This window comes from Carcharhinus amblyrhynchos, chromosome 6 (assembly GCF_965287045.1).
Source record: "Carcharhinus amblyrhynchos chromosome 6, sCarAmb.v2.hapA, whole genome shotgun sequence".
In the NCBI taxonomy this organism is placed as follows: Eukaryota; Metazoa; Chordata; class Chondrichthyes; order Carcharhiniformes; family Carcharhinidae; genus Carcharhinus; species Carcharhinus amblyrhynchos.
Window position 1 is genome coordinate 25381857 of NC_137329.1, and position 17152 is coordinate 25399008.

The 17152-nt window shown below is 44.4% G+C and overlaps 1 protein-coding gene across 1 annotated transcript in view; it reads right to left on the bottom strand.

The window, feature by feature from the left end:
- Positions 1–17152, bottom strand: part of parvaa (parvin, alpha a) — a 97877-nt gene that overhangs the window by 13948 nt on the left and 66777 nt on the right. The window contains exons 5-7 of the mRNA XM_080190059.1: positions 10992–11132; positions 6685–6800; positions 4552–4610 (exon numbers count right to left, since the gene is read on the bottom strand). Of these exons, the coding sequence (XP_080046185.1) occupies positions 4552–4610; positions 6685–6800; positions 10992–11132 (316 nt within the window). The remainder of the gene's footprint in view (positions 1–4551; positions 4611–6684; positions 6801–10991; positions 11133–17152) is intronic.

The window sequence follows — 17152 nt, forward strand, 5'->3', positions numbered from 1 at the left end:
AAGTCTGCAGAAAAACGGAAGGGAAAATAAGAGAGGGGACTAGGACGAGTGATGACTGGAGACTAAATTAAAAGGCCATTTCAAAGTCTAGACTCTGCCTTCCATGAAGCATAAAATAACAGAAATGCAACCAACAGAACAAAATAAATCCAATACTGATTAAGTATTTATTAAGATGAAATAAGCTGAAGCATTGGATGCAGCAGCAAAATTACTTCTTTTTATGAAATATTCAGTGACTAACTGAGAGGAGATGGAGTGCATTCAGCTCCTTTCTCCCAAATGAATCCAAGTGTTGTGGTTTGGCTTGGCCTGAAACTTTAAAAACTGGAAGAATAATGGACTCTTGTTGGGCAAGAGTTTTGTGTTGATGTAGATTGAAGCAGGAGCAGGGTGTCTGAGGATTGAGAGTCAAACCCAATTCCAGATGTTGGAGCACAAATCCAGTCTGGCACACCCAGTGTACTACTGAGCGATCTAGCACCATCACAGGTGTCATCTTTCAGGCCCCGTTCTCAGCTTGATGTAAAAGAGATCCCATGGCACAACTTCAGGGATAACTCCCCTGCTCTTCTTCAGTGTCCTGAATCTTTATCCCTCAATCAACATCCCAAAAGCTGGATTATCTGGGCGCTATCACACTGCTATTTCCTATGAGACAAACAAACACCTACATTCTCTCAGTGATCCGATTTCAAAAATACCCCATTGGCTGAAAAGTACATTGTAACGTCCTGAAGTTGTGAAAAGTTCTCTATAAATTCAAATCTTTATTTTTTGTGGAACAAAGGTGAGTAAACAGAGTCAAGATAGATACCAGTCATGATCCAATTGAATGGATGATCAAGTTCTGGTGGCTCAGTATTTTCCTCCTGTCCTTAAAACTGGTACAATCCTTGCAGACTGTCTATCTACGAACCAAGCTCATACATGTCAATCTTCTCCAATATTAAAAGGGAAGTGGCCTATCAACTACAAGTGAGGGAGAGTACCAGAGGTGCCATTAGTAGGCTTGCCATGCCCATTCTGAGACATGTGGCCTGGTCATTACCACCAACTATTTTAAGTGAAGTAGACTGCCCTTGAATTGTTATGTCTGGGGCTGTTTTAAATTATCTTCAGGGATTGCTGAGTGAACCAAAGGGTAAGACCACAGGAGGAGGATATTCAGTGCGTACTGGCTCTTGGCAAGAGAATTCCATCCAATTATTCCCATTGTTTTGCTCCTTATTCATTGTCCTACAAATTTTCCTTTGCAAGTATGGGCAGCACGGTAGCACAGTAGTTAGCACTGCTGCTTCACAGTTCCAGGGACCTGGATTCAATCCCCAGCTTGGGTCACCGTCTGTGTGGAGTTTGCACATTCTCCTCGTGTCTGTGTGGGTTTCCTCTGGGTGCTTTGGTTTCCTCCCACAGTCCAAAGATGTGCGAGTTAGGTTGATTGGCTATGCTAAAAAATTGTCCCTTAGTGTCCTGAGATGCATAGGTTGGAGGGATTAGTGGATAAATATGTAGGGATATGGGGGTAGGGCCTGGGTGGGATTTGGTCAGTGCAGACTTGATGGGCCGAATGGCCTCTTTCTGCACTGTAGGGTTTCTACGATTCTATTTATCCGATTCTCCCAGTTATTTACTCAATCCAAACCCTTCAGAATTTTGAATATCTCTATTAAATCTTCCTACAAACCTATTTTTTTTATTCTTCCATGGGATGTCAGCATCACTGGTGGCCTGTATTTGTTTCCCATCCCTAATTATCCTTGAGAAGGTGGTGGTGAGCTATGTTCTTGAACTATTGCAATTCACGTAGTGTAGGTACACCCACAGGGCCATAAGGAAGGGAGCTCCAGGATTCTGATCCCAGTGAAGGAACGATGATATATTTCCAAGTCAGGCTGGTGACTTGCATAGAAACATAGAAAATAGGATCAGAAATATGTCTTTCAGCCCCTTGAGCCTGATCTGCCATTCATTACGATCACGGCTAATCATCCAACTCAATATCCTGATCCTGCCTTTCCCCTGAATCCTTTGATCCCCTTTGTCCCAAGAGATATACCTAACTCTTTCTTGAAAACATACAATGACCTCAACTACTTTCTCAGGTAATGAATTCCACAGGCTCACTATTCTCTGGGTGACTTCGAGGGGAACTTGCAAGTGGTGGTGGTCCCACGTGTCTACTGCTGTAGTCCTTCTAGACGGCAGAGGCCATGGGTTTAGAAGGTGTTGAAGGAGCCTTGGTTGAGTTGTTGCAGTGCAGTTTAGTTTAGCTCAGTTGGCTGGACAGATGGCTTGTGATGCAGAGCGATGCCAACAGTGTGGGTTCAGTTCCTGGACCAGCTGAGGTTATTCATGAAGGTACCTTCTCAACCTTGCCTCACACCTGAGGTATGGTGATCTTCATGTTAAATCACCACCAGTCAGCTCTCCCCTTCAAAAGGGGAGAGCAGCCTGTGGTCATCTTGGAATATGACAACATTAACTTCACCTATATGGTATACATGGCCCCCATGGCCAAGGGGATGGGAGCCAATGGCTACCCCCTTCCTCAAGTACAAGGAAAGGCGTCTGGAAACCAACTTGCTCCATGCTAGCCTGTTCCACAGTCATAAAATGCTGTGGGTGGGCTAAATTGGTGGAAAGTGGGACTTCTGCCCCTTGCAGGAGAGGAAGTCCCATCCTTGGGATCTGCCGATAAATTGGGTTGGCTGGAAGCTACATCAGTCCCAGCAGCGAGAGACACTTGTTAGTGGGCATCGCAAGAACTACAAGCACTCCCAAATAGATCCTGGAGTGAGCCAAGTCCAGGGTATTGAATGGGGAGGGTTAGGTCAACTCAAGCAAGAGAGGTGGGGCTGGTGGGTTTGGAGACTAGGTGACAAGAAAGAAAGGGGGATACTATTATAAAGAATTTAATCAGGCAATTGAGATGGGCCTGTTAGAATATGAACTCTCGGATTAAGAGCCAAATTGAGGGACCAATCAGGGAGCTTTGTATTTAACCAGGACTGTCAGTTCCTCTGGGGCTCCTAGTGTAGACTGCTAACTGAAAGCACACTGTATTCTGTTGTCAGATTTATAAATAAAGGGATTTCGGGGGTGCTTCTCTGTTGCACAAATGGCATCCCCCCTGAAGATAGCTCTCTTCCCACCCCACAAATCTTTTTGCAAAAATGGTCTATCCACTTGTACTCAACAACTTACACCATATTATGACGTGGGAGATTTATTATTGGGGTCAATTGGCTTGGCACTTGCCCACCTACCACGTTACAGGGCGAGGTCTTGCGACTGGGAAGGTAGTCGAGTGGGCACCCCACCCCCCAAACGTCTGCCAAAAACGCATAAGACGTGGGTATGTAAAATCCAGTCTTGTGCGTGGGTGGCAGAGGGAGTGAATTTCAAAGCTAGTAGATGGGTTGCCAGTCAAGCAGGTGGCTTTGTTTTGGATGGTATTGGTTGGAGTACTGTTGGAGCCGCTTTAACCCAGGCAAGTGGAGAGTTCCGTCGCACACCTTGTACTTTAGGGTGTCATGGGTTGGTTTATTCGCCACAGAATTCCCAGCCACTGATGTACTCTAGTAGCCACAGTATTTATATGGCTGGTCCCAATCAGTTTCTGGCCAACAGTAGCATCCAGGATATTGACTGTGTTTTTAAGGAGAACAATCCCAGTTTCTCGAAGTCTAGATCTCTGGAATTCTCTGCCCATCGAAGTGGTGGAGGCTGCCTCGCTCAATATTTTTAAGACGCGGGTTGATAGGTTTTTGATAGGCAAGGGGATTAAGGGTTATGGGGAGAGGGTGGGAATGTGGAACTGAGCCACGACAGATCAGCCATGATCTTATTGAATGGCGGGGCAGGCTCGAAGGGCTAGATGGCCTACTCCTGCTCCTATTTCTTATGTTCTTATGTAGATGAATGGGTTCCAACAGTGGTGGGGCTGGCTAATGTCTACTAGCAACACCAGATATGCATCTTACACACAGATTGTGACTTCTTCTTCATCAGTGAAGACACCAGAACTCCCACTCTAACTGCACTGTGGGTGTACCTTTGGCAGCAGTTCAAGTAAGCAGCTCACCGTCAAATTCTTTCCCCGAGCTTGGGAGTTTATGCTGGCTCAAGCCAGCGAAAGGAAAACGAAGAACAAGTTCTGCTTTTTAAATCAACACAACTAAAATAAACCAACTTCTGTTCGCAAAGAGAACGTGCCACCCCTTTTACGATCGCACGGTGAGAGAGGGGTGGGGAGGAAGCAATCTGAAAGACAATCTAAAAATACCCTGCTGAAGTGCTCCGGGGACAGTTCTTTTTTCTGGGAATTACTGAAAACTTTTCAAAACATCCATTCTCAGCAGCTTTCCTCTCAGAGATGTTTTGATTTGATTTGTCGAGAGAGTTTGAATACTGTATTTTCCTTGGCCATGACAGAAACTGCTGAGTTCCTCACGCAGTTAACAAAACACAAAAGTAGCAATCAAGTTTCAAAAGCCCTACATCTGCATTCGATTACAGAGCAGCTGAAGAACAACTGCATTTACATACTCTGTATTGCCAGTGATTTCCTCTTGGATGTGCCGAGACTGCAGAATTCCCTCTCTTTTCTGTGGGAAAGAAATAAATGTTAAACAGTGAATCTCTGAAGTTATCAACTGCTTATCTTTGTTTCAAATAGACAGCAGTGAAACTTGGGTACCCTGTCAATCACCAAGTTAACTGACCCCCAGCTATACTGTCATTACCACTAGTTCATTCCAATGCACTTTTGTGTTACGCTCCCCTCAACAAACTGCAGTTCATCCAAACTCTGCCACCCATAACTCACACCAAGTCTCATTCACCCATCACCCCGGTGCTCACCAGCATACATTGGCTTCCCGCTTGGCAACACCTCGATTTTAAAATTCTCATTCTCCAATCACTCCGTGGTTAATTCTTCCCCATCTCCATGATCTCCTTCAACCCTATGTTATCACTCTTCTTTTTAATTCATTCGTGGAACATGGGCGTCACTGGCTGGCCAGCATTTATTGCCCATCCCCTAGTTGTCCTTGGAGGGCAGTTGAGAGTCAACCACATTGCTGTGGCTCTGGAGTCACATGTAGGCCAGGTAAGGATGGCAGATTTCCTTCCCTAGAGGGCATTAGTGAACCAGACAGGGTCATTGTTCTGAAGAAGGGTCATCCAGACAATGAAATGTTGGCTCTATTCTCTCTCCACAGATGCTCTCAGACCTGCTGAGATTTTCCAGCAGGAAAATCTGTTTCTGGTTCAGATTTCAGCATCCGCAGTATTTTGCCATAATCTAAATCCCTATTTTGAGATGTGTGATGCAAGAAATGAGGGACCTGCAGTGTAAACCCTTGAAGGCGGTAGGGCATATACTTAAGATGGTTCAGAAAATTGAGATTTTGTAAATAAGGGCACTGAACATAAAAATAAGGGAATCATATTTCACATATTTCGATTAGGTATTGGCTGGAGTATCGTGTGTAATTTTGGACACCACACTTTCACGAGGTGCAGGAGGATTTACTAGAATGACACCAGGGATGAGGAACTTCACTGACATGGAGAGACTGGAGAAGCTGGGGTTGTTCTACTTAGAGCAAGGAGGTATTAAAAAAATGTGTGGACAGAGCAAGTGGGAGAAACTGTTTCCCTCAGGCAAATGCAACAGTGGTCAGATTCCATAGATTGGAAATAACTGGAACTAGAGGGAAAATAAAAAGAAACCCCTTTTTTAAATTCATTTGTGGGACATGGGTGTCGCTGGCTGGCCAGCATTTATTGCCCATCCCTAATTGCCCTTGAGAAGGTAATGTTGAGCTGCCTTCTTGAATCTGTGCATCCCACGTTCTGTGGGTTGAGAGATGTAGATTAAGATCTGAAATGCATGATTGAAAAGAAGCAAACTCCATCGGAACTTTCAAAAGGTAATTGGGACATGCAGGGGGCTAAACATATTGGGTTAGTGGGATTATGCTGGCTGGTGGGAATAACGAGATAGCTCTTTTTCAAGGGACACCACAGGCCTCCTCAGTGCCTCCAGACTCTAATCAAATTCTGCGTTTGTTCAATTCCAGCCTCTTGAACTATCCCTCCCTTCCTTTGCGGCTGGTGTCTTCAGCTGCCTGTACCCTAAGCTTTGGGACTTCCTCCCTAAATCTCTCCCCCTCTAAGACACTCTTTAAAACCTACCTTTTCATTCAAACCTTTGGCCACCTGTCCAAATATTTCCTTCGGTGGCTCGGGGTCACAATGAGTTTGTTACGTTCTATATCCTGTAAAGTGTCTTTGGGTGTTTTACTGTGTTAAAGGCCTGATATAAATACTGTTACTCATGTTTTTTTTAATTAAAATTATTGCTATTATTTTCCATTTTCATCTTTGATACACACTTTCATTGATCCCATATGAATGGATTAAAATGTATATGTCGCAACGCTGATTATAACATTGGCAATGGCAGTATCTGATTAGATAACGTGAATCAAGTGATCAGTGGCTAGCCCCTTCATTTTTCGGATGCTTTCTGCTGTTGCCAGAACTTAAGGTCAACCCTTACGTGATGAATATTCATCTCATTTTCACTCCATTTCAGAAACTTCCCAGAGCAATTGTATGTCAATATTAAATGTGACACTGCCCGAAGATTTCTTTTCCTGCGCCATTTACCTGGACAACCACCACTTGAACAGAGACGTGATCTGGGAGTCGAATCGGTGCCCTGAAATATTGGGAAACCGCAACCAACAGATGGAGAATGGCCACCAGACTCTTCATATGAACACCTCAAAAACCACAAAGACACAAGTTAACAGCATCCCATCTCACATCGCGGCTCAATAAAAGGACACTACACACAGTTGGTCAACACTCCCAGAATGTCAAACAGTAAGAGCAGCTGTCACACACTCAAGCTTTTGAGCAGATGAGAAATCTTGCATCAGAAAAATCATACAGCTTCTATAATTGGATCAATTATGGACATCAAATAAAATATACACAGAGTCAAAAGATGCTTGGACCCAGGACCGGACAAATCGAATCATCTCTCCAATTTATGCAGGAGAAGTGAATTGTCCAACAGACAGCCAGATGCATTGAAATTATTCTGTGTGGTATTAGTAACCAACAGGTCCCTGTGAAATTACTTTGTCTGCTACTTTTGAGAAAGGTGAATACATGTATCCGAAATGGCTAGGGCCTTCTTGAAAGTAACTGGAGAAATTTCATACAGCTCAAGTGGTTCGCTCTCTCACCTCATTGTCAAATGTTTGTGGGTTCAAGTCTCGCTCCAAAGACATGAGCGCAAAATCAAGGTTGACAAAGCCAGAGTGGGTGTCTGAGACTTTAAACCAAAGCCCTTTCTTCCCTCTCATGCAAAGGTCTCTCTGTGCTATAAGCAGTAGCACAGGTGAGGTTTCCCTTATGCCTTGGCAAGATGTTTTGTTCAGTTTGCTATGTTCAAATTGGCTGCTGTGATTCTTACATTACAGAAGTGAATGTCTTGAGTAGGGAAAGATGCTGTAGAAACTCGTGTCTTTTTTTCTTCCTCTTTTGCAATGATTGAAAAGGGGAGTCATGTCCATTAAGTACTGATCCAGAGGCCCAGGCAAATACCTTGAGGAAATGGGTTCAAATCCCACTATGGCAGCTAGTGGAATTTAACTTCAATTTATAAATCCAGAAGATAAAGTTGGTCTCAGTATGGTGACCACTAAACTATCAGTGATCATAGTCCACCTGGTTTACTAACGTGATTTAGAGAAGGAAATCTGGTCTATATGCATATCCAGATCCACAGCAGTCTGCTTGATTCTTAACTGCCCTCCGCAATGGTCTAGCAAGACATTCAGTTCCAAGGACAATTGCGGGTGGTCAACAAATGCTGGCCAGTAATGCGCAGATCCAATGAAGAAAAAAAATTGCAGTCCACTTCATTAAACAAAACTTTCTCCATAACCTAGTATGATTCTGACATTTACCTACACGAGTACACTTTTCCCTGTAACTGCACAGGAGGAGGCCATTCAGCCCAATATGCCTGTGGTGGTTCTTTGAAGGAGCTACCTAATTAGTTCCCCATGCTCTGTTCCCATAGCTGTGTAAGCTTCTCAAAACACACAACTCGATCTTCTCAGCACTATATTATGCAGATGAAAGCAAATAGAATCAGGAGAACTTAAGAACTGGGGACCTGATATAGAACATAGGAATAGGGAGAGGACATTCAGCCCCTACAGTCTATGCCATTATTAGGTTAGATCTTGACTAATCTGCGTTTAAAAAGTTTATTTATTAGTCTTACAAGTAGACTTACATTAACACTGCACTGAAATTATTGTGAAAATCCCCTACTCACCACACTTTGGCACCTGTTCAGGTACACAGAGAGAATTTAGCATGGCCAATGCACCTAACCAGCACACTTTTTCAGATTGCGGGAGAAAACCGGGACACCCAAAAGAAACCCACGCTGACACAGGGAGAAGGTGCAGACTCTGCACAAATGGTGACCCAAGCCAGGAATTGAACCTAGGTCCTTGGCACTGTGAAGCAGTAGCGCTAACCACTGTGCTACCGTGCTGCCTAAAATCAATTTTACCCAACTGGATCCTGATAGATCAAAAATCTATCAATTACAGTTTCAAACTTTTCAAGTGACCCTCAGTTGCAACAGCTTTTGTAGGACGGGGAGGGTGGTGAGTTTCAAATTTTCATTATCCTTTGTGTGAATAAGTACATATTGACTTCACCTGAATGGCCTAACTCACATTATTGTCCAGTGTGTGGATATGTGGCTTCTTGAGTGACTGGTGTGCTGCTCAACTGGATTTCTGCACACAAGGAGCAAGATTACAGGAATCTAAATGAAGACACATTACAATCAGGAGAACGGCTAGGGAAGACTTTGCTTCTGCACAATGTTTCCAGACTGTTGAAGAATGTGACAGCTGCTCTTTCTAACTGGCATTAACACAGGATGACTGGGTCTGAGCCCATCTCCAGCTGTTGGAAGGCTCTACACTTAATTCCATCTCACCAACACTGAAGGGGAGAGACTCTGACTGTAATAAATCCAAGAGCATCAGGGATGAATTTTCTCGATAACCTGCCAAGCGGTATTCCCTCAGCGATAAGGAGGAAGTTCTGTAGAAGGATAAAGTTGGCAACTGTTGAATAGAAGAGCTTAACCATGAGTGACAACTCATCTCTGGTCAGCTTTTCCAGTGTGTTGACCAATTGTTTCCCTCAGTGTAAATCAGACGTGATTTGCAAGCCAAGTAGTTGAGTGTGAGTGAAGAAATCTTGCCCTACTTGTTGTGTAGAGATAGCTTGGTAATGCATGTTCAATCCACCTCAACGTGGTCTTATCAGAATCTCCATTTGTCTTTCCTACTCTGTAGATCAATTGTTTGTGACAGAGGCAGTTGGATAGTTTGATTGAGAGATTGTATGAGGAGATAACATTAACTAGGAACACACAAACACACACTATAAATACAGGTGTGCGCACGCACACACACACGTGCACTGAGGGGAACGGTTATAATGAAAGGCATTACACAGGAGAAAATAAAAACTGGAAGTTCTGGATGTAAAAGCTGATCCATAAATTGTCATATAAAATGTGAAAATTTGCCTCATGTCTTTTACTGGTTCTGGCAACAGGACTTCAGCCTCAGAATGTGAACCGTGAATGCTGACTGACAGGTCTGATGCAGTGCTGACTGATATAATGCATGGTTTTGCTTCAGATTTTAAAGGTTGTTATTTTCTTTCTACTGCAATGCACAAAGAATATAAAAAGTCAGTTGCTTTTGAAGAGGCTTGTACTGCAGAGTGTGTGTACTTCCACATACCTGTATGCACAGTGTATTTACATGTGTGTGTGTGCATGCGTTAAAGTTGCCAACACTGCTTGGATTCCAAAAACTTTCATCCCAAATGCTCAGCAATCCACGTATCTGCCCTTGGTCTGCTGTTGTGCATGTCCACTGAACCTTTTCTCCACCACAGTTCCTCACTTCTCACCATTCCCAAAATATTCTGATTTGTTCTTCTCATTCTTGTACATTCCCACACTGAACCCCCTCTAGCACAGTTTTACCCATTGCCACTATTTTTTAAAATTCTGCTTCACCATTCTTCCAATTAAAATGGATAATTTCCCTTTTCATAGGAAGGTGTAGCTGAATTGTGAATGACAAATTTTTCCCAGAAAAAAAAAACCCATTGATGCAATTCCTTTCCTGTTGCTCCTTGTACAGTGGGACTGCTGCCTCTCAGTGTCAGGGACCCGGGTTTGATTCCCGGCTTGGGTCACTGTCTGTAGAGTTTGCATGTTCTCCTCATGTTTGCGTGGGTTTCCTCCGACTGCTCCGGTTTCCTCCCACAGTCCGAAAGACGTGCTGGTTAGGTGCATTGGCCATGCTAAATTTTCCCTCAGTGTACTTGAACAGGCGCCAGAGTGTGGTGATTGGGGGATTTTCACAGTAACTTAATTGCAGTGTTAATGTAAACCTACTTGTGACGCTAATGAATAAAAACTTTGCATCTGGTGGTTTTTATTACAATTCTTCATATGGATCCCATGTTATGTAACTGTGGCTTAACAGGGCAAAAGATTTGGACAAAGGAGGAAAGAATTTGCATTTATACGGTCCTGTCCCCAAAGTTTGAAAGCCACTAACAGACAGCTGAAGCATAACCTCTTTGTAATATTGGAAATGCAGCAGCCAATTTGTGCACAGTGAGATCACACAAGCAACAATGTAATAACGACCAGCTTGTTTTAACACAAATGATATTGGATGAAGGATTGGGCTGGGTGACGACAAGAACTCTGCTGTTTTTCTTTGAAATATTGGAACACGAACTCTTTTCAGGGAACGTGGGGCCTCAGTTTAAGACCTTAGCCAAAGGACATTTATTAATTTTGGTGATGCCAATTCTATTCTGCTTAAAATCAAACTTACTGTCAATCGTCCACTTGATGTTTCTGGGTGGCAGCTTAAGCGTTTCGTTGATTTTTTCCAGAACAGTTTGCAGTTTCTGCTTCTGGGCAATTTCCGACTGTGTCACTTCAGCTACATTTAGCTTCTCACCCTCAAGTTTCTCTGTGAAAAGCAACCAGGCCAATTTGTTACTTCTGAAAACAATAAAGCACTATTAACGTAGTAAAACTTCCCAAGGCCCTTCAAGCATTAGTCAGCCAAAAGAAAAATAAGCGTCTTAAAGGAGGTGAGAGAAACAGAGCGGCTTAAAGAAGGCCAGAGGCTTTGGGCCCAAACAACTTAAGGCACAGCAACCAATGGCAACGCAATTAAATTCTGGGATAGACAAACACGGGTGGAAGGTTGTTCAGAAGAGGGAGATTACAGAGATCAGGAGAGCAAGATCACGGAGAGAACTGACAGCAAGGATGAGAAATTTGAAGTTGAAGCATTGCCAAACTGGGAGTCAAATCAAGTCAGCAAGTATGGTGGGAAATAGATGAATGGAACTTGGTGCAAGTAAGGCCACAGGCTGGGGGAATTTTGAAAATAGTCAAGCTTATAGATTTCAGAAGATGGGAGCTTGACCAGAGTGTTGAGTATGGAGGAAACACAAGTTTTTAATTAGAGTTAAAGCCATGTCTGCCCTAGAGATCGTAAAACCAGATCACCATGTGAAAACTCAAACATCAGACCCCAGTGACAAGGTGTGAATCCAGGCATCGTTAGCATTAAGATAGTAAATAAAACAGTTCAAACACGTGCATAATGCAGATAGCTGCCCTTTGCATGGAGTCCTGCAGGCAACACTTGTATATTCTGTTGTAAAGGACACAAGTTCCCTCCCAGCCATGCAGGAGTGTTCTCTTCCTGTTGGGGAACACTTCAGCAGTAACGGCATTCAGCCTTTGATCTTTGGGTAAGCGTTCTCCAAGGCAGCCTTCACGACACACGACAACACAGAGTCGCTGAGCAGAAACTGATAGCCAAGTTCCACACACGAGGATAGCCTCAACCGGGATCTTGGGTTCGTGTCACACTACCTGTAACCCCTGCAACTTGCCTGGGCTTGCAAAATCTCACTAACTGTCCTGGCTGGAGACAATTCACACCTCTTTAACCTATACTTAACCGTCTCTCCGCTCACATTGTCTGTATCTTTAAGACTTGATTACCTGTAAAGATCTGCATTCCAACCATTATTTTGTAAATTGAGTTTGTGTCTTTATATGCCCTGTTTGTGAACACAACTCCTCACTCACCTGGAATAACACTTTGTGAGAGCTTACTATGTGCAAATTGACTCCCACAATTCTACATTAGAATCCTTCAAAAGTTCAAAGTGAAGTGCTTGGTCATGTCCCGAGGTCACGAAAGGATCTGTAGAAATCCGAGTCAATCCTTTGCTTCAGCTTTACTATTATCTCCATTTAAATCTGGGGTGCGGGATTTACACAGAAAGATCCCAGTAAGGTACTCCACAGCAGCAAAAGTGCTTGCACTAGATTACAAAGTGGTTAATCTCCATCTAATGAAGTCTTGTGTTAATGAATCCATCGTTACTGATGGTAGACACAGCAATCTAAATGAAGCCCAACCTCAACAGCAAAAGCTGGATTCTGACAAGTTGGATAATCACCAATAAAACTGCCTGCTCTCATCTTTCCCCTTCCAGGTGTATGTGCTTACTTGTGTGAAACTAAAAATAACAGAGCACAGAAGACCGAGCCAGTACTTCTCCTCCATAAAGTGATGGGCTGGAAAGCATTGCGATATTCAACGCAGTTTCTAATTCATTTTCCACTCAATTGCGCTTTAGGTTTCCTGGCTCATGGGACAAATGAGGATTCCAGAAAAAGAGTACAACTAATCAGAAATAGCTGAAACTCTGGAACCCTACAATCCAAGCCTGGACTCTGCATTAATGCGCAACATCAGTGACAACACACAATTTCATTTTCCAGAATTTAATGGCTCTCCCAAACAGCAATGTTCAGATTTATTGCAGAATGTACTCTGCACAGATCCATGTGCCCAGGCTTCAGTGGGTCTGCAAAATGACCAAAAGGGAAATAGATAAATACCTGAGAAATGGGGTAATGGGGAAAAAGTAAACTGCACTTCAGCTACTTGTAGAAGAGCAGGCACAGGCACTGTGGGCTAAATGGCTTCCTATGTTGTATGATTTACGGACTCAAATACCAAATGTGTGTATTTTTCCTATATTGTTTATTATTCACTCTCCTGTTTCACCTTCCATCTTCACTCGATACTTTGCAATGAGCTTTTGAACCCATATCAGAAATTAAGGGTATTGGCGCTGCTGATTCCAACAAGATCCCAGTTGAAGCCGTCCTCATGTGTGTGGAATTTGGCTATCAGTCTCTGCTCAGCGACTCTGCACTGCCGTGTGTCATGAAGGCCGCCTTGGAGAACTTCTTCACCCCACGGGACCTTCAACCGACGCTATACACTAGATACATCAATGACATTTTCTTTCTTTGGACTCATGGTGAATAATCACTGAAACAACTATACGATGACATCAACAAGTTCCATCACCATTCCACCATCAGAATCACCATGGACTACTCTCTGAAATTGGTTACACTCTTGGACACACACATCTCCATTAAGAACGGTCACCTCAGCATCTCGCTGTACCGCAAGGCCACGGATAACCTCACGATGCTCCACTTCTCCAGCTTTCACCCTAAACACATTAAAGAAGCCACCCCCTGTGGACAAGCCCTCCACATACACAGGATCTGTTCAGATGAGGAGGATCGCAACAGACACCTCCAGATGTTGAAAGATGCCCTCATTAGAGTAGGATATGACGCTCAAATCATCGATCGACAGTTCTGACACGCCACAGCCAAAAACTGCACTGACCTCCTCAGAAGACAAACACGGGACACGGCAGACAAAGTACCCTTTGGCGTCCAGTACTTCCCCGGAGCGGAGAAGCTACGATATCTTCTTCGGAGCCTTCAACATGTCACTGATGAAGACGAACATCTTGCCAAGGTATCCCCACACCCCCACTTCTTGCCTTCAAACAACTGCACAATCTCAAACAGACCACTGTTCGCAGCAAACTACCCAGCCTTCAGGAGAACAGTGATCACGACACAACACAATCCTGGCACAGCAACCTCTGCAAGACATGTCGGATCATCGACATAGATGCCATCATTTCACGTGAGAACACCATCCACCAGGTACACTGTACGTACTCTCGCAACTCAGCCAATGTTGTCTACCTGATACACTGCAGAAAAGGATGTCCCGAGGCATGGTACATTGGGGAGACCATGCAGATGCTATGACAATGGATGAATAAACACCACTTGACAATCACCAGGCAAGAGCGTTCCCTTCCTGTTGGGGAACACTTCAGCAGTCACGGGCATTCAGTATTTGATCTTCGGGTAAGCATTCTCCAAGGTGACTTTAACAACACACGACAGCGCAGAGTCGCTGAGCAGAGACTGATAGCCAAGTTCCACACACGAGGGGGGTGGAATCAACCAGGATCTTGGTTTCATGTTACACTATCTGTAATCCCCACAACTTGTCTGGATTTGCAAAATCTCACTAACTTTCCCGTCTGGAAACAATACACATCCTTTTAACCTGTGCTTAATGCTCTCTCCGCTCACAGTGTCCGTACCTTTAAGACTTGATTAGCTGTAAAGACTAACATTCCAATTATTATTCATGTAAATTGAGTTTGTGTCTTTATATGCCCTGTTTATGATCAGAACTCCCACCCACCTGACAAAGGAACAGCCTGTTCCGAAAGCTTGTGGCGTTTGCTACAAATAAACCTGTTGGACTTTAACCTGATGTTGTGAAACTTCTTACTGTGATCAGAAAGGGCAGTGAAAGTGGATTCAATGACAAGTTTCAAAAGGGAACTGGATAAATACTTGAATCATGGAATAGAATCGTAGAATTCCTACAGTGCAGAAAAGGCCACGCGACGCATCGCGTCTGCACCGACTCTCTGACAAGACTATCTTATCCAGGCCCTCTCCCCTGCTCTATTCCCATTGCCCCCACACATTTCCCAAACCTAATCCATCTTTATCTACACATTTTGGGGCACGGAGGGGCAATTTACCATGGCCAATCCACCTACCCTGGAGGATTCATCTTTGGAGCATGGGAGGAAACCGGAGCACCCGGAGGAAACGCATGTAGATACAGGAGGAATGTGCAAACTCCACACAGACAGTCATAAGAAATAGGAGCAGGAGTAGGCCATCCAGCCCTTCGAGCCTGCCCCGCCATTCAATAAGATCATGGCTGATCTGTCATGGCTCAGTTCCACATTCCCGCCCTCTCCCCATAACCCTTAATCCCCTCACTTATCAAAAACCCATCAACCCGCGTCTTAAAAATATTTAGCGAGGCAGCCTCCACCACCTCAACGGGCAGAGAATTCCAGAGATTCACCACCCTTTGAGTGAAGAAGTTCCTCCTCAACTCCGTTCTAAACCGCCCCCCCTTTATCTTGAGGCTGTGCCCCCTAGTCCTACTATCCTTGCTGAGCGGGAAGAGTCTCCCCACCTCTATCCTATCCATCCCATTCATCATCTTATACGTCTCAATGAGATCTCGCCTCATTCTTCTAAACTCTAACGAGTACAAGCCTAGTTTATTCAGCCTCTCCTCATAGCTCAACCCCCTCAACTCCGGTATCAGCCTAGTAAACCTCCTCTGCACTCCCTCCAAGGCCAAAATATCCTTGTGTAAGTGCAGCGACCAAAACGGCACACAGTACTCCAGCTGCGGCCTCACCAGTGCCCTATACAGCTGCAGCAAGACCTCCCTACTTTTACATTCAATTCCCCTCGCTATGAAGGCCAGCATCCCATTCGCCTTCCTGACCACCTGCTGCACCTGCAAGCTGGGTTTTTGCGACTCATGCACAAGGACCCCGAGGTCCCTCTGCACCGTCGCCTGCTGCAGTTTTTCTCCACGTAAGTGATAATCCTTCCTACCATTATTCCTACCAAAGTGGACCACCTCGCACTTGCCAACATTAAATTCCATTTGCCAGTTCCTGGCCCATTCGCCCAGCCTATCTAGATCCTTCTGCAGACTCTCCACATCCTCCGCGCAATTTGCCATTCCACCAATCTTAGTGTCATCAGCAAATTTCGACACCATACACTCGGTTCCCTCCTCCAGATCATCTATATAAATGGTAAATAGCTGAGGCCCCAGCACCGACCCCTGGGGCACTCCACTAGTCACCCAAGGCCAGAATTGAACCCGTGTCTGTAGTGCTGTGGGGGCAGCAGTGCTATCCACTGTACTATCAGGCTGCCATGAAGGGAAAACATTTATCACAGCTCTGGGAAAGAGCAGAGGAGTGGGACCAACAACTCTTACAAAGAGCTGCACAGGACAATAGGTCGCACTTTGAAGTACCTCAAACCTTCATATAAAGTGTAAAGATGATCCTGTATTAAGAACCTAAGAAAAACTGAGCAACAGGTTTCACGCTGCCACTAGGCAGTAGCAACGCAGGTGGATGCTACTGTTAAGCCAAAATTGGGCAATGTGTATCATGAATTTCAGTGCCAGTCTGATGCCAGGTATCTGGGCCTCAAAGACTGGTGGATCATATCAAATGGCACGTTCCCTTGACTGTTCGTAATGGACCAAGTACAGACCGTACCCACCCAGCCCATGGTTGCAAAATTTTAGATGCGATCCCACGATTGGATAACATTTGCTAAAGAATCTGCAGTGTGCTAAAAATCATGCTGACAACCGATTGAAGATTGTCAGTTGCACTGCCTGTATTGGAAGCTGCACCCTGTTCTTTGCAAATAGAAAGAATATGTACAAATATTGTGCCTCTTTGAGCTAAACAAAGTAAGTGACAGACATTTGCTGGTTTATTCCACAGGGCAATCATAGAATCCTGACAGTGCAGAAGGAGGCCATTCAGCCCATTGGGTCTGCACTGAGTATCTTATCCAGGCCCTATCCCATAACCCCAAGTATCTACCCTGCTAATCCCTCTAACCTACACATCTTGGGACATCAAGGAGCAATTTAGCATGGCCAATCAATTTGACCTGCATATCACTGGACTGTGGGAGGAAACTAGAGCCCCCAGA